Source organism: Triticum aestivum, chromosome 3B, assembly GCF_018294505.1.
Source record: "Triticum aestivum cultivar Chinese Spring chromosome 3B, IWGSC CS RefSeq v2.1, whole genome shotgun sequence".
Classification (NCBI taxonomy): Eukaryota; Viridiplantae; Streptophyta; class Magnoliopsida; order Poales; family Poaceae; genus Triticum; species Triticum aestivum.
The window spans coordinates 17,491,237-17,513,989 of record NC_057801.1 but is presented as its reverse complement, the minus strand read 5'-3'; the positions used below and the strand labels follow the sequence as shown (position 1 = coordinate 17,513,989).

The 22,753-nt window shown below is 42.6% G+C and overlaps 1 protein-coding gene across 1 annotated transcript; it reads right to left on the bottom strand.

The window, feature by feature from the left end:
- Positions 1 to 16,162: 16,162 nt before the first annotated feature.
- LOC123067160 (uncharacterized) lies at positions 16,163 to 21,568 on the bottom strand. The gene is made up of 4 exons (XM_044490079.1): positions 21,347 to 21,568; positions 19,750 to 20,343; positions 19,091 to 19,605; positions 16,163 to 16,555 (listed from the first exon to the last, which is right to left on the bottom strand). The coding sequence occupies exons 2-4, from the start codon at positions 20,333 to 20,335 to the stop codon at positions 16,163 to 16,165; spliced, it is 1,494 nt and encodes a 497-aa protein (XP_044346014.1). The 5' UTR covers positions 20,336 to 20,343; positions 21,347 to 21,568.
- Between the last annotated feature and the right edge of the window lie 1,185 nt (positions 21,569 to 22,753).

The window sequence follows — 22,753 nt, the reverse complement described above, 5'->3', positions numbered from 1 at the left end:
CAGCGCGCCGCCCTGCGCCGCTTCGAGGAGCGCCGACGCGGCCGCGATGAAGACGGGGTCGTCGTCCTATGCGACAGCGACGACGACGACGACAACGCGCCACCACCAGTCCGCCATGGCGACGCCAGGTCCAGCAGGGGCGCCCGCGTCAAGGAGGAGAAGGCCGATGACGACGATGGCGGTGACGACTTCAGCCCCTTTCTTTTTTAGATCAGGTTAATGTAATGAAAATGCGCGAATTTCGCCGAAATTTGCCATGTTTAGCCGAAATTTAACTACTTTTTATCATAACTTCGCCGAACGGCTCTTCTTTTTTTTAATACGCGCCTGGGGGCAGCCCTGGGGGCCGACGGCTGGGGACCGACTCGCCCCCAGGGCCATTTTTTGCGCCGGCTCACCCCCAGGCGGCGCTTTTAGTTGCCCCCCTGGGGGGCCAACGGCTGGAGATGCCCTAACGGGGTATTCATTTTCTTTGGACGAAAAATTCATTTTCCATTTTTCGAGTGCCCAAAATGAGTTTTTTTGTGAAGGACCTATAATATATTTGTTGCAAAATTGTACCAAATCAATTTTCTAAAATACTAGGACATATTTAATGCACAATTGACCAAATGGTTAGGTGTGAAAAGTTTTGATCCACCTCTGGTGAAAAAGACAAATTTCCGTCGATTAAGTTGGAAATGTGTCAAATTTGAACTGCAACTGCCTTATAGTTTGATCTTTATTTTTTCCAAATACCACTAGCTAGGAACGGTCATTTCCGCCGTTTTGACCGCATTTTGAAATGGGCATAAAAATGCAAAAAAAAATTAAAAAATTGGAAAACCTTCGCATTGTGTCATTATATGTGAACAAGTTATCAGGAAAAATTATAAACTTGTAATACGACAATTATTTTAAAAAAAGTGTCCTCCGAAATGGGCTATCATGCATGAAGATTCCTAGCTTTCAAGTCAAATGATCAATCTTATGGCCACATTCATAACATAGTTTGTTCAAATGATCTTATACTGTGCACAAGGGTGCATCTTGGAATACCAAACAATGTTGCCTAAGGGAGTTTTCATTTTCTTTGCATGGAAAATACATTTTCCATTTTCCGAGTGCCCGAAATGAGTTTTTTTGTGAAGGACCTATCATATATTTGTTGCAAAATTGGACCTAATCAATTTTATAAAATACTAGGCCATATTTAATGCACAATTGAGAAAATGGTTGGGTGTCAAAAGTTTTGATCCACCTCTGGTGAAAAAGACAAATTCCCGCTGATTCAGTAGGAAGCGGGTCAAATTTGAACTGCAGCTGCCTCATAGTTTTCTTTTTATTTTTTCCAAAAATCATTTCTAGGTACATAAGTACCTATTTAATCAGAAATACATGGTTTGGTGGCGATACATCAAGGTTTGGATGGTGGCCGAGGGCCCCAACTGTATAGAACGTAAGCTCGCATGCCCATCGCATGGTCACCGCGTGACCGTGGTGTTGTCATGCGTTCTGGGCGGAAGGAATGCCTAGTGGGTTGGGCACTCCCCATGTAGGTGCTAGGAAGAAAATTATAACATAAGATTCTCATGAGTAGACCGAACTATGCTCAAACATGAATTAGCAGTCAAGTGTTTGATTAGCGGTATGGGAAATGCACATGACCAATGGGCGTGAGTTTTGGCTGAGGATGATCATATACTAAGAAGAATGTCTTCACAAATTTTTAGGGAAATCAAGAATATATAAATAACACTTCCTTCACAAAGTGCTGCTCTGAACAGAATAGGAAAATGAATATTGTTGAATTATTTTTGAACTAGGCAAGGAAGGTTTTTGACATATTTGATGAAGATATGATCCAAAAAATTTATGAGATTTTTTTGGGGAATTTTTAGAATAACAGAAATATAGGTTGCTTCACAACCTAGGGCAAAAATTGACACATGGACATGACACATAGGCAAAACTGATGAGATGGCGCCTAGTCATCTCAACCCACCACAATTTACAAGGCTATGACCATCTATATTGGTCATTACCAACTAGAAAATAAGGCATGGGACTAGCGCTGTTTGCTTTATGACCATTTCGTGTAAGGAAATTATGACCTTTCTGACCAAAATGGTTGTAATGATTTAGGATTTGGAGCCCCCCGAACAGCTTTTGACCAATTGGTCTCAAATGGTCATAGATCTATGACCAATTCTTCCAGGGTCAGTGGCAGAAGGTCACTAGTTGACATATTTTTTGTAGTGCAATAACATAACTGGATCATATAACTATCCCTCAACATGTAAAAAAGAGTCACTCCAAAGTCACTAATAGCGGAGAACAAACGAAGAGATTATTGTAGGGTACGAAACCACCTCAAAGTTATCCTTTCCGATCGATCTATTCAAGAGTCCGTAGTAAAATAACACGAAGTTATTCTTTCCGTTCGATCTATCATAGAGTTCTACTAGAATAACACCTTAAGACACAAATCAACCAAAACCCTAATGTCACCTAGATACTCTAATGTCACCTCAAGTATCCATGGGTATGATTATATGATATGCATCACACAATCTCAGATTCATCTATTCAACCAACACAAAGTACTTCAAAGAGTGCCCCAAAGTTTCTACCGGAGAGTCAAGACGAAAACGTGTGCCAACCCCTATGCATAAGTTCATTGAACCCGCAAGTTGATCACCAAAACATACATCAAGTAGATCACGTGAATATCCCATTGTCACCACAGATAAGCACGGCAAGACATACATCAAGTGTTCTCAAATCCTTAAAGACTCAATCCGACAAGACAATTTCAAGGGAAGAACTCAATTCATCACAAGAGAGTAGAGGGGGAGAAGCATCATGAGATCCAACTATAATAGCAAAGCTTGCGGTACATCAAGATCGTGCCAAATCAAGAACACGAGAGAGAGAGAGATCAAACAGATAGCTACTGGTACATACCCTCAGCCCCGAGGGTGAACTAGTCCCTCCTCGTCATGGAGGGCGCCGGGATGATGAATATGGCCACCGGTGAGGGATCCCCCCTCCGGCAGGGTGCCAGAACGGGCTCCAGAGAGGTTTTTGGTGGCTACAGAGGCTTGCGGCGGCGGGACTACCAATCTATTGTGCTCCTCGGTGTTTTTAGGGTATGTGGACATATATAGGCGAAAGAAGTCGGTTAGGGGAGCCACGAGGGGCCCACTAGGGTGGTGGGCGTGCCCAGGGGGGTAAGGCGCGCCTCCCTGCCTCGTTGCCTCCTCATTGCTTCCCTGACGTATACTCCAAGTCTCCTGGATTGCTTCCGTTCCAAAAATAACTCTCCCGAAGGTTTCGTTCCGTTTGGACTCCGTTTGATATTCCTTTTCTTTGAAACACTGAAATAGGCAAGAAAACAACAATTTGGGTTGGGCCTCCGGTTAGTAGGTTAGTCCCAAAAATGATATAAAAGTATAAAGTAAAGCCCATAAACATCCAAAACGGGTAATATAATAGCATGGAACAATCAAAAAATATAGATACGTTGGAGACATATCAAGCATCCCCAAGCTTAATTCCTGCTCGTCCTCGAGTAGGTAAATGATAAAAATAGAATTTTTGATGTGGAATGCTACCTAGCATATTTCTCAATGTAATTTTCTTTACTGTGGCATGAATGTTCAGATCCAAAAGATTCAAGATAAAAGTTCATATTGACATGAAAACAATAATAATTCAAGCATACTAGCAAAGCAATCATGTCTTCTCAAAATAACATGGCTAAAGAAAGTTATCCCTACAAAATCATATAGTCTGGCTATGTTCTATCTTAACGACACAAAGTATTTAATCATGCACAACCCCGATGACAAGCCAAGCAATTGTTTCATACTTTTATGTTCTCAAACTTTTTCAACTTTCACGCAATACATGAGCGTGAGCCATGGACATAGCACTATATGTGGAATAGAATGGTGGTTGTGGAGAAGATAAAAAGGAGAAGTTATTCTCACATCAACTAGGCGTATCAACAGGCTATGGAGATGCCCATTAATAGATATCAATGTGAGTAAGTAGGGATTGCCATGCAACGGATGCACTAGAGCTATAAATGTATGAAAGCTCAACAAAAGAAACTAAGTTGGTGTGCATCCAACTTTCTTGCTCATGAAGACCTAGGGCGTTTTGAGGAAGCCCATCATTGGAATATACAAGCCAAGTTCTATAATGAAAAATTCCCACTAGTATATGAAAGTGACAACATAGGAGACTCTCTATCATGAAGATCATGGTTCTACTTTGAAACACAAGTGTGGTAAAAGGATAGTAACATTGTCCCTTCTCTCTTTTTCTCTCATTTTTTTCTTTTTTCTTCTTCTTTTTTTTTCTTTTTTTATTTGGCATTTCTCTTTTTTTTATTTGGCCTTTCTCTTTTTTTTAATAAAGTCCGAAGTCTCATCCCGACTTGTGAGGGAATTATAGTCTCCATAATCCTTTCCTCACTTGGGACAATGCTCTAATAATGAAGATCATCACACTTTTATTTACTTACAACTCAAGATTACAACTCGATACTCAGAACGGAATATGACTCTATATGAATGCCTCCGGTGGTGTACCGGGATATGCAATGAATCAAGAGTGACATGTATGGAAGAATTATGAAGGTGGCTTTGCCACAAATACGATGTCAACTACATGATCATGCAAAAGCAATATGACAATGATGATGCGTGTCATAATAAATGGAATGGTGGAAAGTTGCATGGCAATATATCTCGGAATGGCTATGGAAATGCCAAATAGGTAAGTGTCGTGGCTGTTTTGAGGAAGGTATATGGTGGGTGTATGGTACCGACGAAATTTGCGCGGTACAAGAGAGGCTAGCAATGGTGGAAGAGTGAGAGTGCGTATAATCCATGGACTCAACATTAGTCATAAAGAACTCATATACTTATTGCAAAAATCTATAAATCATTGAGAGTGCTTATAATGAACTCCTAGGTGGATAGATTGGTAGGAAAAGACCATCGCTCGTCCCCGACCGCCACTCATAAGGAAGACAATCAATAAATAAATCATGCTCCAACTTCATCACAAAGTGGTTCACTATACGTGCATGCTACGGGAATCACAAACTTCAAGACAACTATTCTTTAAATTTACAATTACCCAACTAGCATGACTCTAATATTACCATCCTCATATCTCAAAACAACTATCAAGCATCAAACTATCGTAGCATCCAATTCACTTTCTATGATAGTTTTTATTATACCCAACTTGGATGCGCATCATTCTAGGACCAATTTTATAACCATAGCAAATACCATGTTGTTCTAAAAGACTCTCAAAATAATATAAGTGAATCATGAGAGATCAATAATTTCTACAAAATAAAACCACCGCCGTGCTCTAAAAGATATAAGTGAAGCACATAGAGCAAAATTGTCTAGCTCAAAAGATATAAGTGAAGCACATAGAGTATTCTAATAAATTCCAAATCATGTGTGTCTCTCCCAAAATGTGTGTACAGCAAGGATGATTGTGGTAAACTAAAAAAAAGACTCATATCATACAAGACGCTCCAAGCAAAACACATATCATGTGGCGAATAAAAATATAGCTCCAAGTAAAGTTACCGATAGATGAAGACGAAAGAGGGGATGCCTTCCGGGGCATCCCCAAGCTTAGGCTCTTGGTTGTCCTTGAATATTACCTTGGGGTGCCTTGGGAACCCCCAATCTTAGGCTCTTCTCACTCTTTATTCCATAGTCCATCGAATCTTTACCCAAAACTTGAAAACTTCACAACACAAAACTCAACAGAAAACTCGTAAGCTCCGTTAGTATAAGAAAATAAATCACCACTTAAGTACTGTTGTGAACTCATTATAAATTCATATTGTTGTAATATCTACTGTATTCCAACTTCTCTATGGTTCATACCCTCCGATACTACTCATAGATTCATCAAAATAAGCAAACAACACATAGAAAATAGAATCTGTCAAAAACAAAACAGTCTGTAGTAATCGGTATCAAACGTATACTTCTGGAACTCCAAAAATTCTGAAATAAATTGGTGGACCTGAGGAATTTGTCTATTAATCATCTACAAAAAGAATCAACCTAAAATCACTCTCCAGTAAAACAATGGCAGCTAATCTCGTGAGCACTAAAGTTTTTGTTTTTTTACAACAAGATCACAAAGACTTCACCCAAGTCTTCCCAAAGGTTCTACTTGGCACAAACACTAATTAAAACATAAAACCACATATAACCAGAGGCTAGATGAATTATTTATTACTAAACAGGAGCAAAAGCAAATGACAAAAGTAAAATTGGGTTGCCTCCCAACAAGCGCTATTGTTTAACGCCCCTAGCTAGGCATGATGATTTCAGTTATGCTCACATAAAAGATAAGAATTGAAACATAAAGGGAGCATCATGAAGAATATGACTAGCACATTTAAGTCTAACCCACTTCCTATGCATAGGGATTTTATGAGCAAACAACTTATGGGAACAATAATCAACTAGCATAGGAAGGCAAAACAAGCATAGCTTCAAGATTTTCAACACATAGAGAGGAAACTTGATATTAATGCAACTCCTACAAGTATATATTCCTCCCTCATAATAATTTTAAGTACCATCATTAATTAATTTAACCATATAACCAGCACATAAAGCATTCTTTTCATGATCTACTTGCATAGAAATTTTATTACTCTCCACATAAGCAAAATTCTTCTCATTCGGAATAGTGGGAGTATCATAAGAGACTCGAATACTATAAATTGTTTCCACATTAAAAGAGTAATGTTCAGAAAAAAGGTAATCATAATCATGACAAGTTTTATAAATATAATCATCACTACCTTTTATAGCATAAGTTTGATCACAATAATCATCATAAGTAGCAACTTTGTTCTCATCATAATCAATTGAAACCTCTTCCAAAATAGTGGATCCATCACTAAATAAAGTCATGACCTCTCCAAATCCACTTTCATAAATATCATAAGATTCAACACCCTCCAAAATAGTGGGATCATTACTTCTTAAAGTTGACACTCTTCCAAACCCACTTTCATCAATATAATCATCATAAATCGGAGGCATGCTATCATCATAATAAATTTCCTCATCGAAACTTGGGAGATAAAAATATCATCTTCATTAAACGTAGCATCCCCAAGCTTGGGACAAACATTAATTGCAGCAAATATATTCTCAAACATGTCATTCTCATCAAACATAGCATCCCCAAGCTTGGGCCTTTTCATATCATAAGCATAATCACTCTCATCATTAATAGTATGGCTAGCACCAATAGTATAGCAGTTATCATCATCACAATGAGTAGTAGGAGCAACATCATTTGGGAGGGATACCTTTCTACCTTTGCTCCTCCGTCTTTTCATTTTCTTCTTCACATCGTGTGTGGGTTTAACCCTCTTTTTTGAGCTCCTTATTAATGAGACTGGTTGAATAGAAATCTCCTCCTCGTTACCTGATTCATCATAAGAAATAATAGGAGGATATTGAGAAGTCTCTTCCCTTTCATTAGTATTCTCATCATCTTCTATTTTCTTTGTTTTCTTTATGTAATTGGCAATATAAGGATTTTCAATGCAATTCGCCACACAATACATATAAATTTCCTCTAGATCAATATCAAGGAATTGCATAAGGTTATATTCTGGAATATGCTTAGTTAAACGTTTCATTTCTTCATAACCCAAAAGCAAACTAAGTTCATTATGATGAGCAAGGGAAATCAAATCATCACAATTTTTGGACACGATTCGATCATGAAACAATTTGCATCGGAGATGTAAATGACCACGTTCATTGCAAAGTTCACAAGTACAACAAAGAAATTTTAAATTTTCAGCACAAACATCTAGCCTTTCTTGCAACCATTTAGTTTCTAAATACTTATGCCTCTTGCAGAATCTATCTTCCCTATTTGATGTGTACTTGCAAACTCTATGCGCTCCACAAAAGTTGACATGCTTATAAGAGACATTTTCATCATAACTAGGGCAATCATCATTAGTACTATGGATATTCAAAGAGTTCATACTAACAACATTGCAATCATGCTCATCATTCAAAGATTTAGTACCAAACATTTTATAGACTTCTTCTTCTAGCACTTGAGCACAATTTTCCTTTTCATCATACTTACTAAAGATATTAAAAAGATGAAGCGTATGAGGCAAACTCAATTACATTTTTTGTAGTTTTCTTTTATAAACTAAACTAGTGATAAAACAAGAAACTAAAAGATTCAATTGCAAGATCTAAAGATATACCTTCAAGCACTCGCCTCCCCGGCAACGGCGCCAGAAAAGAGCTTGATGTCTACTACGCAACCTTCTCCTTGTAGACGTTGTTGGGCCTCCAAGTGCAGAGGTTTGTAGGATAATAGCAAATTTCCCTCAAGTGGATGACCTAAGGTTTATCAATCCGTGGGAGGCGTAGGATGAAGATGGTCTCTCTCAAACAACCCTGCAACCAAATAACAAAGAGTCTCTTGTGTCCCCAACACACCCAATACAATGGTAAATTGTATAGGTGCACTAGTTCAGCGAAGAGATGATGATACAAGTGCAATATTGATGGTAGATATAGGTTTTTTTAATCTCAAAATATAAAAAAAGCAAGGTAACTAATGATAAAAGTGAGCGTAAACGGTATTGCAATGGTAGGAAACAAGGCTTAAGGTTCATACTTTCACTAGTGCAAGTTCTCTCAACAATAATAACATAATTGGATCATATAACTATCCCTCAACATACAACAAAGAGTCACTCCAAAATCACTGATAGCGGAGAACAAACTAAGATATTGTTGTAGGGTACGAAACCACCTCAAAGTTATCCTTTCTGATCGATCTATTCAAGAGTCCGTAGTAAAATAACACAAAGCTATTCTTTCCGTTCGATCTATCATAGAGTTCGTACTAGAATAACACCTTAAGACACAAATCAACCAAAACCGTAATGTCACCTAGATACTCCAATGTCACCTCAAGTATCCGTGGGTATGATTATATGATATGCATCACACAATCTCATATTCATCTATTCAACCAACACAAAGTACTTCAAAGAGTGCCCCAAAGTTTCTACCGGAGAGTCAAGACGAAAACGTGTGCCAACCCCTATGCATAAGTTCATTGAACCCACAAGTTGATCACCAAAACATACATCAAGTAGATCACGTGAATATCCTATTGTCACCACAGATAAGCATGGCAAGACATACATCAAGTGTTCTCAAATCCTTAAAGACTCAATCCGACAAGACAACTTCAAGGGGAAAACTGAATTCATCACAAGAGAGTAGAGGGGGAGAAACATCATAAGATCCAACTATAATAGCAAAGCTCGCGGTACATCAAGATCGTGCCAAATCAAGAACACGAGAGAGAGAGAGAGAGAGAGAGAGAGAGAGAGAGAGAGAGAGAGAGAGAGAGAGAGAGAGAGAGAGAGAGAGAGAGAGAGAGAGAGAGATCAAACACATAGCTACTGGTACATACCCTCAGCCCCGAGGGTGAACTAATCCCTCCTCGTCATGGAGGGCGCCGGGATGATGAAGATGGCCACCGGTGAGGGATCCCCCCTCCGACAGGGTGCCGAAATGGGCTCCCGAGAGGTTTTTGGTGGCTACAGAGGCTTGCGGCGGCGGAACTCCCGATCTATTGTGCTCCTCGGTGTTTTTAGGGTATATGGACATATATAGGCGAAAGAAGTCGGTCAGGGGAGCCACGAGGGGCCCATGAGGGTGGGGGATGCGCCCAGGGGGTAGGGCGCGCCTCCCTGCCTCGTGGCCTCCTTGTTGCTTCCCTGACGTATACTCCAAGTCTCCTAGATTGCTTCCGTTCCAAAAATAACTCTCCCGAAGGTTTCATTCCATTTGGACTCTGTTTGATATTCCTTTTCTTCGAAACACTGAAATAGGCGAGAAAACAACAATTTGGGATGGGCCTCTGGTTAGTAGGTTAGTCCCAAAAATGATATAAAAGTATAAAGTAAAGCCCATAAACATCCAAAACAGGTAATATAATAGCATGAAACAATCAAAAATTATAGATACATTGGAGACGTATCAGTCGCTAGGCTGCACAACTGCATGCCCAACCATTGATCCAAGGCTCTCTTTTAACGAGTCCTTAAAGGCTTAAACCAAAGGATATTAGAGTAGTCAAATTCCCCACCCAGAAAAAGAGTAGTCAAATTTGTAGGAGAAAATCATGCATTTAACATATTTTCTAACAGCACGAAACATTCCCCCTTTTTTTTCAAATATCTCTTAGTTGTTCACTTAACAAGAACAAGTTAAAGAAAAAGAAGTTCTTCACACTCACTAACTATTGCCTGCTCTCTTTCCATTTTCATTACATGCAGGTGGCATGTCTACAATTTTTTTTGAACAACCAAAGGCGCCAAGGCGCCAATTCATTACCAAATTATTCAGAGTTCAAACAATTTACATTGACTGTTACAACTCCCTGAACTTTCATGCTAGAACATAGCCACTTCAAAGGACAACCTTCCTAAACATGAATCACATTGCTACAAGAGACTTCAAGTGCTTGAACTGATCTTCATTGGATAGCTAACTGGGCTAAATTATGAGCCTCTTTATTATGAAAGTCTTGGGATATGAAATACCTGAATTGAAGGAGGATCAGTGATTGCACAAAATTTTGCAATTAAACCTCTAGCTTCCCAATGTCCTGGATCTGTTCTAGGAGATCTAGTTGCTGCTACTTTTGCTAAAGATAAGTTATCTGTGAAGATTGCTGCTTCTTGTATTTGTAATTGGTCTAACAAGTTGGCTGCAAGTACTAAAGCTTGTGCTTCTGCTTGAAATGTTGATTTTGCTTGATGTCTAGTAGCCCAGACTTGGACTTTCAGTTTTAGCCTCCTTGATTTACTTGCAAAAGAACACCTAATCCAATTCTTGTATTGCTGTTGTGTTGATCCTGTGCCTTCCGTGCAGCGTCAATGAAGATTCTGTTTGTTGTTGGTATTTGTGACAAATCTATTGTTGTCCCTTGCATATGAGAACCTGATATTTGTGTTTCTTGATTTCTATCCTCTTGATGAGATTGTTCCTGGACTCCCCTTTCTTGTGATAGACACTTTTGAATAGCTTGGGCTGCATAAAAAACCAGTAGAGGAGAGGTTTCTTTTCTCTGAAACAGTTTGTCATTCCTTAACTTCCATATACACCACATGAAAGTAAATATATTGCTTAAAGCAGCATGTGGATGATTGGAGTTGAGAATACAAGAAATCATATCTGTAATGGAGTTGCAGTCTTTCAAGAGTTCATCTATTCTAATATACCAGGGATGCACAAACCAAGAAGCTTTGGCAAATGGGCATAAAAAGAGAATATGTTTCTCATCTTCTTCCGTTCCACACCTAGAACATAGTTTACTTATATGAGGAATGTATTTACCTACTCTCTTACCCGTTGGAAGAGCTTTCCTGATTAGTCTCCATGCAAATGTTTGAATCCTTGGTGCTATATTTTTCGCTTTCCAAATTTGTTTTAAAAGCTCCTTTGAGCTCTCTGAAATAGCTCTTGGATGTGGTTCTCCTCCTTCTTGTAAAACCTGTAAGCAAAATCTATATGCACTCTTTGTTGTGAATTTCCCTGTAGGAGTAAGTTTCCAGCAAAGGAGATCTTCTCCTACATCCTGGATGATTGGAGTCTGCTTTATGATGAAAGAGTTTGTCAATGAGTTGATTATTCCATTGTTTCATATTTGGGAGCCAAAGATCTTTGACAAGAGATGGATAGACATAATCTCTAGGTTGGATGATGACATGGTCATATATATTATCCCAAGAACTGTACCAAGGATTACTCCAAAGAGAAATGTTCCCTTCTGTGAGTTGGTAGAAAGAATTTTTAATAAGCATGGGTCTAACTTTCAAGATAGTTGTCCAAAAGGCAGATTTGGGAACACAATGGCTAGCTTTCCAAAAAGAAGTATCAAGATAGTACTTGGATTTGAGTATCTTGGAGGGATAGCTATTAGAATCCTCTACTATTCTCCATGCCACTGAAAGAATTAAACTTCGATTAGTGGCTTGCATATTTTTTACTCCAAGGCCTCCTTCATTTTTTGGTGAACAAATATCTTTCCAAGATCGAAGACAAAGAGATTTTGAATTATTATTTTCTCTCACCTCTATCCACCAAAAGTTCCTAATGATGGCAGTGAGTTTAGATAAGAACTTTTTGGGGGGGAAATATTGGACATGTACTCCCTCCGTTCCGAATTACTTGTCGCAGGTATGGATGTATCTAGATGTATTTTAGTTCTAGATACATCCATTTCTGCGACGAGTAATTTGGAACGGAGGGAGTAATAAACAGGGATGGAAGCAAAACCTGAGTTAATGAGAGTGAGTCTTGCTGCACGAGAGAGCTTATCAATGACAAAATTAAATGCTTTGGATCTGTCCTTGGCCGGAAGAATAAGCGGATGCCCTAGATGAATAGTATTTTGATCTATGTCTGGAACTGGAAATATACTTTTGATAGTTTGCTTAATATTATTGTCCACACCTTTGCTGAAAATAATTCCAGATTTATGCCAATTTGGTGTTTGCCCTGAATGAGTTTACTCATTGTCATTGCCTTTTGTATGGAAGCTTGGTCACAAACTAGAAGATCATATGCAAACATGAGTGAGTGGATGGGAGGGCAATTTGGGCCAAGAGAAATTCCTGTGAGTTGATTAGAAATCATTGCTTCTTGAAACTCACGTCGGGCGAGCACTTCCCAGAGAGGCGGGAGGCATGCGGGTAGACGTGGAAGCCGGGGATCGGGTTGCAAGCCGACGCTTGGGGCGAGTCGGGCAGTACCATCCGAGGAAACGCCGATGAGCCGGTGCTGGCCGCGGCGACGGTGGCTTGGACGAGGCCGTGTTGGCTAGGGTTTAACCCTAGCATATAGAGCGCCTCCCTCGTTGCCGCACCTCCTGCTGCGCGGCGGTGACGGCGGCGCCCTGCGCGGTGGCCTCATCCCTCGCGTCCGCGGCGTGCCTCTGACCCTTCCTCTTGGCCGATGCATGCCCGCTGATCGAGCATCAACGCCTTCTTTGGCTTGGTCGTGGCGGTCGTCTTGCGCGGGGCATGAGGCTTGCCTTTCCTGGAGGGGGCGGTGGCGCCGAACAAGGCGAGGGAGGCGAGGCCGGCGGCGACGTCGAGGTCGATGGCGTCGTCCATGGCTGGTTGGGGCGGGAGTGTTTTGGGGAAAAATGGAGGGAAATGGTGGTGGCAGCTGCCACCAACCGGCGGGCCCGAGGAGAGGAGTAGGCGCGCGCGCGCGTCCGTCCCGTGTCCGCGCCGACGCAAATCCGGCTCAAAAATGGGCCGGGAATGGGTTGCCATGCGGACGCCAAGCGGACACGCGTCCGTTTAGGTTGACGCGTTGGGCCGCCTTTTCTGGCCACGCCGATGCAAATCCGGCTCAAAAATGGGCCGGGAATGGGTTGCCATGCGGACGCCAAGCGGACACGCGTCCGTTTAGGTTGGCGTGTTAGGCCGCCTTTTCTGTTCGTGCCGACCCAAACAGACGGCGACGGGCGAAATGGGTCGCCCCATTGAAGTTGCTCTAAAACATTATAACAAGAGTCCAGGGAAGTTGTACCAAAATGTGGCAAGGGCATGCGAAGCGGCCATGGATCAAAATCCTTTCCCCCGGGCAAGCCCACTCTTGCAAGTGATTTGCTACGACTAGTAGTGTAGGGGCAACTCAACTTTTGCGCAGTTTCTCCACTACTTCTGCACATATCAGTCTTACCACCAATTTTTCTTATTGAAATTATGGTGATTCCTAATGGGACCTCCGACTGCAGCAAGAGGAGTCCTTGTGCCACCTAAGTAGACATTTTCAGATCTGGCATACTGGAGGACATCCCATCCTGTAGCTTGATCTCCTCTTGTATCATCTCCACATGCTTCTGTCTCTATAGCATCAACAACTTCCTCAGTTCCTCGACGATCTCCGGCTTGGTCACTACCTTCTGCAGAAGTGGTAGCAGCTGAAATCACTCCCCCTCGTTGCATTAACGCTGGGAAATGCTGGATCTGTAACTCTACACCATACGTTGTACTTTTTTCTTGGGTGGCAACATTTTCACCTGATCCAGTAGCTACGTGTATTGGTGATTTTGCATGTCTACAATTTTCTCTTCATAGTTAAGAGCATCTACAGATATGACCCTTCAAATGGCCGCCGAAGCGTCAGCGTGTCCAACCGTAGCCAGGGACGACTACGAGGAGTACGGCGGCGCCTGAAGACGGCGACGACATTGACGACGGCCACGGCGTCGGCGGCATCTAGTTTTTTATATGTTTTTTAAGTTCTAAGTGTAATGTGCGGGCCGGAACTTGTTTTAAACGTTTAAATATTTTAGAACTGTTTAATTAAGTTTATTTCTATGTTTTTAAATGTGTGGCCGATCTCTTTTTTTCATCTGGGGCCGGAAAAAAAGTGATGTGCCGCGTGTTGAACGCACCGGCCGGCGGACAGGCCAAACCGAACACGGGCCTCCATTTTATCGCACTAAACGGACGAAATCCGAATAAAATGAACGTCTATTTGAGGCTATGCTTTGGAGTTGGCCTAACACCGCCATGGCAACGAGACAAGCACGAGCAGTTCACAGCCGTGCACTCATTGCTTTGGAGGGTCAAGTTTCAAAAAAAAAAAGGAGCTACTCTAGTAGAATGCTTTGCAGGTTATGTGGGTGGCTACTCAACCAATCAACCCAGTTGGAAAGGTGGTTCTCGCTGACGCCCGGTCAGCGCCCATCCTCTACTCCTGTCGACTCTGCACCATCCATCACAAGCAAGCTGAGGCAGTGTGGCGTGTGGAGTGCTGCCTGTCGAGTGGAGTGGAGTGCTGCCTGTGTGGCGTGTGAGACAAGGGAAACCGACTGATTTGTGATTGTATCTCCTTAATTTTTGGGGTATGAGCCAGATTGTTTGTTTGTAGTAGTACACAATATAGTCTAAATGCATCCATCTTACTACTACTACTCCCCCACCCTCCTCAGGTTCTTTCAAATAAGATGGCGTTTGTGTTGCTCAAGTGGAAAAGTAGTATCTATTATGCTTCTATTCTACTCCGTTAGGGCATCTTGAACGGCAACCCGCAAAAAACGCCCCGCAGCCCGTCCGTGGACCCGAAAAAAATCCGGAAGGCCGCATCCAATTGTAACCGCATACATCTGGTCTTCTGGATTTTTCCCCAAGTCCGCACGATCAATAGCCGCATGCAAAGGGTACAGAAGTTCAAATAACCGCATGCAGCACTAGTTAAAATTTTGTATCTTCCTTGAGCTGCTCGTGAGTTGGTCGATGCCGAATTTATTGATGCATTTGAATAAACTCCTCAAATGTAGCCGGATTCTGGTCTGGAAATTGGATAGGATCACCCATGTTCAAAAATCCAGACATCGGCAACATCGTGACCCTTATCCTCAACGATCATATTGTGCATGATCACACAACATGTCATCACCTCCCACAAGGTCTTCGATCCCATTGTTTTGCAGGTCCACGAACAACTGCAAAACGGGCCTGAAGAACTCCAAATGCCCTCTCGACATCCTTTCTAGCTGCTTTCTTGTCTATGGGCAAAGTGAGCCCTTTTCTGGCTAGCCGAGTTTGAGATGGTGCTGACAAAGGTAGCCCATGGAGGATATATGCCGTCAACCAGATAGTAGCCGATGTTGTACTCATGTCTATTGACAGTATAGTGGCAAGGAGGAACTTTCCTTCAGTCAGCCTCGCAAACGACGACGATTTTTGCAGCACATTAATGTCATTGTGAGAACCGGGCATGCCAAAGAAAGCATGCCAAATCCAAAGATCATGGCATGCAATTGCTTCAAGAATGATGATGGGCTTCTTAACATGACCCTGATATTTCCCTTGTAAGGCCTTCAGGCGGTTCTTCCATTTCCAATGCATGCAGTCAAGAGAGCCCAAAAACCTGGGCACCCTCTTGCTTCTAAGATTGCCAGGAGCCTCTCAGTGTCTGCCACGGTTCGTTCTCTCAGGTATAGAGGTCCGAACACCACGACCACGACAGTTGCAAAACCTGACCATGGCATCTCCGCATGTGCTCTCAGACATCCGTAGGTACTCGTCCTACGAATCAGCGGCCATGCCATATGCAAACATTCGGAGTGCGGCCGTGCACTTCTGGTAACCAGAGAAGCCAATCGTTCCCACGACGTCCTTCTTCAGGAAGAAGTAGTCATCGTAAGGCCTGACGCCATGGTACAAACGATCGAAGACAGTCTTGCGCAACCGAAAACGCCGACAAAAATGGTCAGGGAAGAGTGCATCGGGGGCAAAGTAGTCGGCCATCAGTGTCAAATGGCCATGCGCCTTGTTGCGGTTGAGCACTCGATGACCTTCGATCAGGCCCTTGGAATTGAGTACATGCTCCTCCGCACGCTCCACGTCTTTAAGGACCGCCTGCATCATCGCCGTCTCATCGGAGTACTCCTCGTCCGACGAGCCGTCGGACAACTCAACCTACTGCTCGTATATGTACTCCAAATCAGAATCCATTGCTAGAAAGAAGAAGGAAAACTGTTTTTAGCTCCGGCATTCATCGAACAGTTGTCGGGCATGGTAGAGGATGGTACCTGGTGGGGCGGTCAGACGACAGGGGGTTGAACGGAGATGGAGGAGAAGCTCCAGGGAGCCCTACTTGATCGTCGGAGGTGACGGAGACGCAGATTTCTAGCAGGGATGTGGCGTGGTGGCCACGGTGCTGGAGTGACGACGACGGCAAGAGAGAAAGAAGGAAGGAGAGAAAATTGGGAGGATTGAGTCGCGGGGCCCGGGAAGGGTTTTTGGGTGGGCCTGGGGTGTAGGATTCGTAAGTTTCGCGTGTCCGAACTCCTGCAAACCTCCCCCACTTTTATCTCCGTTTTGCGGGAGAAATCGCGTCCATACGGCCCCGCGGACCGATACAGGACCGCGTTGGATGACTTTCGCGATCCAGACGGTTGCGGGCGGTTTACGGGTCCGCCTTGGAGATGCCCTTAGCATCAGCCTCTTTCAACTACTACTTCTATGCATCTAGCTGGTGTTATTTTTTACCCCTTTCAACTGTTCTAGAAATTGAAATATGTATCTCAATAATAAGAAGAAAAGAATTGAAACTTAAAAAAAAATGTCCACTCATGGCCTTTCCCCTAAAGTAATAATGATTCTTTTATGACAAATGGATTTTAACGGCTTAACCCAAATTTGTAGGATATTAGCCGTGTCAAATTTGTAGGAAAAGAATCCTGCATTTAACATCTTTTCTAACAGCGCAAAACATTTCCCCTTTTTTTTCCAAATATCTCTCGGTTGTTCACTTAACAAGAAAAGTTAAAGAAAGTGAAGTTCTTCACGCTCACTAACTATTGCCTGCTCTCTTTCCGTTTTCGTTACATCAGCAGGCATGTCTACAATTTTCTCTTCATAGTTAGCATCAAGTCTTAGTCTTGTGTGTGCTTGTATTTTTTTTCCTTCTGAGCAACCTGGGCTTTGTAGTTCTAAAAGGACTTTCAAGACAGAAATCGCATGCTCCAAAAGTTAGCGTTCACGATTCAAATAAATCATGGTGCGTTATATCTTTGTTTCTGAACCAACCATGTCAACAACACTTCTGTCCTGAATATCATCAGTTATACAGTTTTAGTCTTCTGGACTAGTATTTGAAAAATATGAGACGATTTCAGACAATATGTCTCCGCAATATTATTATACTTACGGTTGCTCAGAAGAAGAGTATATGCTCAGGCTCGGAACTTCGAGTAAGTACCCTCGCCAAAAAGAAAATACTTCCAGTAAGTAGCACTAACTGACGTTGTTCAACATTCACAGTTGTAAATTCCCCTGTGAACACAACTAAATATAGTTCTAACCTCCAGATAAAAAACAGAGTTTTTCACAAATTTCACACTGCAGTTGCTCACAATTTTGAACCTATTGCTGGTTGGTTACATGATTAATGCGCACTTACATCTCAGCTTGCAGCCTGGTGTTGTTTTCTCAACTCCCAAGGAACAACATTTTTCAAGTACTGATGGTGTTCAGCCTTCACAGTTGTAAATTCATCTGTGAACAGAACTAAAATATAGCTTCGGGCTTCATGTACCAAACACACTTTTTTTCACAAATTTAAGTGTAGTTCCTTTCACAAATTTCAATCTGAAAGTTTTCTCAAGTCCCAAATAGCAGCAGACATGTACCTTTTCCAAGTACATCAAAATGTGCATGACAAACAAAACAAGTTCAAAGTCTTTCTGAGGTTTTAACTAGAAGCAGTGTGTCAGACATAATATCGCAGAAATGCACATGAACATCAAAAGTATTGCAGTCAACAGCCAGCCACAAGTTGCAATTTAGATGGATTTGGTGCAATGGGAATATTAATTCTGAGATACATGGGGCAAAATGTGAGCTCCAGCCACACTACAAATGCAACAATGGTGGTTCCATAAACATGCATGAGACAATCTAGAGCAACAACCGTTTGAAAGTTTCATGGGCATCATATTCAGTCAACTACCTTAGTTCAGAGAGTCGGTAGAGGGGGTCTTCGCAGATTCTGCATTGTCAGGAGAGGCAATTAATTCTTCTAGTGTGCGGAACCTCATGTGATCGGCTGCCAGTTCTTCCATGGGCCCCTTGCGACGTTCACGCTTCAGTTGAAACCTAGGACTTGTCCTAGGAGTGCCAGTATGGTAATCCTTCCTAGCATGTTTCACCTTCCCCCTCACCAGCTCTGCATCAGAGGTCAGAGCCTCAGCTGGCAGCTCTTCCACAGACCCGTTACGACATCCACGCTTTGTTTCAAACCTAGGACTTGTCCGAGGAGTGCCGGTATGGCAGTTCTTCCTAGAATATTTCTTTCCCCTCTCACGACCTCAGCATCACTACCTTCAGAGGTCCGGCTGGCATTTGTTCCACAGACCCGTTATGACATTCACGCTTCGGTTCAAACCTAGGACTTGTCCGAGGAGTGCCGGTATGGTAGTTCTTCTTAGGACATTTCACCTTCCCTCTCACCAACTCCGCATCGCCACCTTCAGAAATTAGTGCCTCGGCTGGCAGCTCTTCGACAGTCCCGTTATGACAATCAAGCTTCTGTTCAAACCTAGGACTTGTCCTAGGAGTGCCAGCATGGTAGTTCTTCCTAGGATGCTTGACCTTCCCTCTCAACAGCTTTGCGTTGCCACCTTCAGAGGTCAGAACCTCGGCTGGCAGCTCTTCCACAGACCCGTTATGACATTCGCACTTCGGTTCAAACCTTGGACTTGTCCTAGGAGTGCCAGCAGGGTAGTTCTCCCTAGGATGTTTCAGCTTCCCTCTCACCAGCTCTGCGTCGCCACCTTCAGAGGTCAGTGCCTTTGCTGGCAGCTCGTCCAGAGGCCCGTTCCGACATTCAGGCTTCAGTTCAAACCTAGGACTTGTCCTAGGAGTACCGGTGTGGTAGTTCTTCCTGGGACGCTTCACCTTCCCTCTTACCAGCTTTGCATCGCCACCTTCAGAGGTCGGAGCCTTCAGAACGGTAGAAGTCGGGCCTGCAGCAGGTCAATGTTAAATTATTTTTCTGGGAAGGGTGCTGTTAACTTCAAATAATAATAATTTGTTGCAATGGTTGCTTGATATGGACTGTTTGCAAGATAAACACACAACTGTACTGAGAAAGGGATAGAGGAATATACTGGGGAATGTCGCTGATGTGGGAGAGCGAGGACAGTTGTGTGATTCAACCATATCAAGAGGTGCTTTTTCAGTAACCAAAGACGATGCTGTAGCCTCCAAAGCATTTCCGGAGTCGGCAACTTCTTGCCTTCCTTCAGTGGTTGCAACAAGCACAGCCTGCACATCTTGGCTTCCTTCACTAGCTACAACAAACGCAGCCTGCACATCTTGGCTTCCTTCAAGAGCTGCAACAAGCACAGCTTGCACATCTTGGCTTCCTTCACTAGCTGCAACAAGAGGTTCTTTTTCCGTAACCAAGGACGATGTGGTGACTTCCAAAGCATATCCGCAATCAGCAGCCTCTTTTCTTCCTTCACTAGCTGCAGCAAACAGAGCCTGCACATCTTGCCTTCCTTCACTAGTTGCAACAAACGCAGCCTGCACATCTTGGATTCCTACACCAGCTATGACATGCATAGTCTGCCTATCAAGCGACGCCGCCCGGTGCTTAGTTGCAATATGACCCTCCTGAACAATCTCGTCATCGCTGCTGCTCAAGTCAATAATATCATGATCACTCAGATCTATGAAATCTATTACAGTCATTTTGTGGCCTGAAATAGTAAAATTGCGTGAGCAATGATTAATGAAGAATGGTGCAGGAATAAAAACGAGCTGAAGCTATATCCATCCATCAGACATTTCACCCCTAAGGGAAAATAAACAAGTAGCAAGGACAATAAAATAACCAAAGTCACCTATCCTTTTTAAGAATCGAGATATTTGAACATTTATGTAGCTATTATAACATGGCTGGCTCTTTAACTTGGAGCTCCGGCCATGAACTCTCTTTTTTAGTACATGTGGTAAAAAAACAATGAATGTACTATCGAAGACAAATGCAGTAAGATTATTTTCATATAACCCGTCATAAATATTTTAATGTGCAAATTCAAAGAACTCTGATTCCAGAGCTCTAGCGGTTGCTTTGATTCCTACATATCCATTCAGTATATCTTGATTGAAAATGAAGTTATCATTTCCTTCTGTACATTGCTAAATGAATAGATTTCACAAGAAGTCGAGAAGCTCGAGTAGTAGTAAGAATTAGAGTTCTTCCTCAATTATGGAAATTTTCACATAGCTCGGGTCAATTAGCATCTCCATGTGTTGAGTTAAAAGTAACAGCGACATTCCTAAAAATCGAACAAAAATGGCTTTACCAGATCGATCCAAGTGTGACCAAACTGTCGCTTTCTTGATCGTATCCACTAGAATGAGGCTATTTGTGAATCTTGAGACCTGAATTTGATATAACCTTTAGGATAGCAAGAGTTGGAGCTGTTGTAAATAGTACAAGCGCTTGAAGTTGTAATGAATGTTAACACAAAAAACTCATTGTAATGCAAAATAATAAGAAGAGAGAAAAAAATAACATTGAATCCTACAGAAAAAGATCATTGGATGATATTATCTAGGTTCACAGTTTTGAGACATAGGAAAGGATAATGTTTGTATAAGTAATCATTAACAAGAATAATGGGTCGAAAATTTTCAAACAACATTTGTTTCACCAGCAATGAATAATGAAAGGCATGTAAGGCAAGACCAGACTACCTTCAGCTCAAATTTTATCCTTGCAATAACTTGAAGGCCAAGGTTCTTAGCTTTCACCCCATTGACTAGTACAATTGCAGCAGCACCAACTGTACAGTGCTGGAAGATAAGAAAGGCACTGCAGTTACACTTTAATGTAACATCGCTTCGTGTAATTCATCTTAACCATGCAAAAAAGAAAATTGAGCTCTGAAATAATCTAGCTCTTCAGTACTCTCTTAAGATGACACAGAACAGACCGTTGATTTTTACTACTGAAAATCTACAACATTGTTTGGCTGAAGGTGGTCTGGTCATGTAAAAATAAAGCTACAATACCAAGCAGGATCATAAATCTGAATGAAATTGTTATGTTAACAAATACTGAATAGCGGCACTTCAATCTCATAGCTCAATTCTACTAGCTGGATGTTTTTATTCAGGGTTATGGTACCATACTGGAATATTGTTGTTTAAACTATTTAGCAAAGTTACCATCTAAGTAAATATCCATAAAGAAGTAAAACAAATAACAAGGGTACGAAAATTGCAAACCTTATAGTAGATAGAAGAACTGCCAGCTGTTACGGGCCAATTCTTCTTAAACGCTGGCCCCAAGTTTCCTCAGCTTCATTGGATCAAACTGTGCGGATGGTTCTGTATTTGCGTTTTCTTGATGTGTTATTCTTCTGTGTACCACAAAATTATATTGAATCTGTAAGTCAAAACCAGACCATGTTGGTCTATCAATAAAAATGGAACCAAGTGCAGATGACAAAGAAGAAATTCAACACATTCCACAATATTAGTAGTAATCCGTAAGTTCAACACTACTATAAGCTGACTACTGGATTTTCAACTTATCCCACTTTCAGAATTGAGATACTGAGGTACTCGAGCCGCTCGTGCGGGCCGCTCCGGAGGCACCCTAGCCTCGCGAGCGCCCCCTCCTCAAGCTCCCCTGGCCGTCAAAGGCGGAGGGCGAAGTCTGGCGCACCCCGATGGGCCTCCCACGCGCGGGGGAGTGGCGTCAACTAGGCGGCGCGGTGGTCTCTCTGGCGATGAGGTGGGTGGCGTGGCAGGCGACGAGGTGCGCATGTGGAGGCGGAGCACGCCCGCGGGCTTTTGGAGGAGGTGTTGGTGCGCGACGGCCCTCCCAGTCATAGAGGCGGCGGATCTCGGAGGGGACGGCGCACCCGGTCATGGAGGCACCATATCTCGGCCAGGCGGGCTGCGCTAGCGATGGTCGGGAGCTGCTGCGGTGGACGGGGTGCGTTGTGCCTCATGGTGAAGCCGGTGTAGGGGCTGCTACTGGCGAGTGGAAGGAGGAGGAGATGGAGTGGTGTGAGATTTGAGATTGAGCTCGGAACAACAGCTCTCGGCAGGGAGCTCCATCCGACGGCGTTGGTTTTCCTCTATTTGTGGGTT

Bases quoted from the DNA above. Each gene is read 5' to 3' on its own strand.
- LOC123067160 (XM_044490079.1), bottom strand. From the start codon at position 20,335: ATGACTGTAATAGATTTCATAGATCTGAGTGATCATGATATTATTGAC. The intron at 19,606-19,749 runs GTATATTCCTCT...GACCTGCTGCAG, and splicing joins CACATCAGCGACATTCCCCA to GCCCGACTTCTACCGTTCTG. The intron at 16,556-19,090 runs GTGAGAGGGAAG...TACGAGCAGTAG, and splicing joins AAGGTGGCGATGCGGAGTTG to GTTGAGTTGTCCGACGGCTC.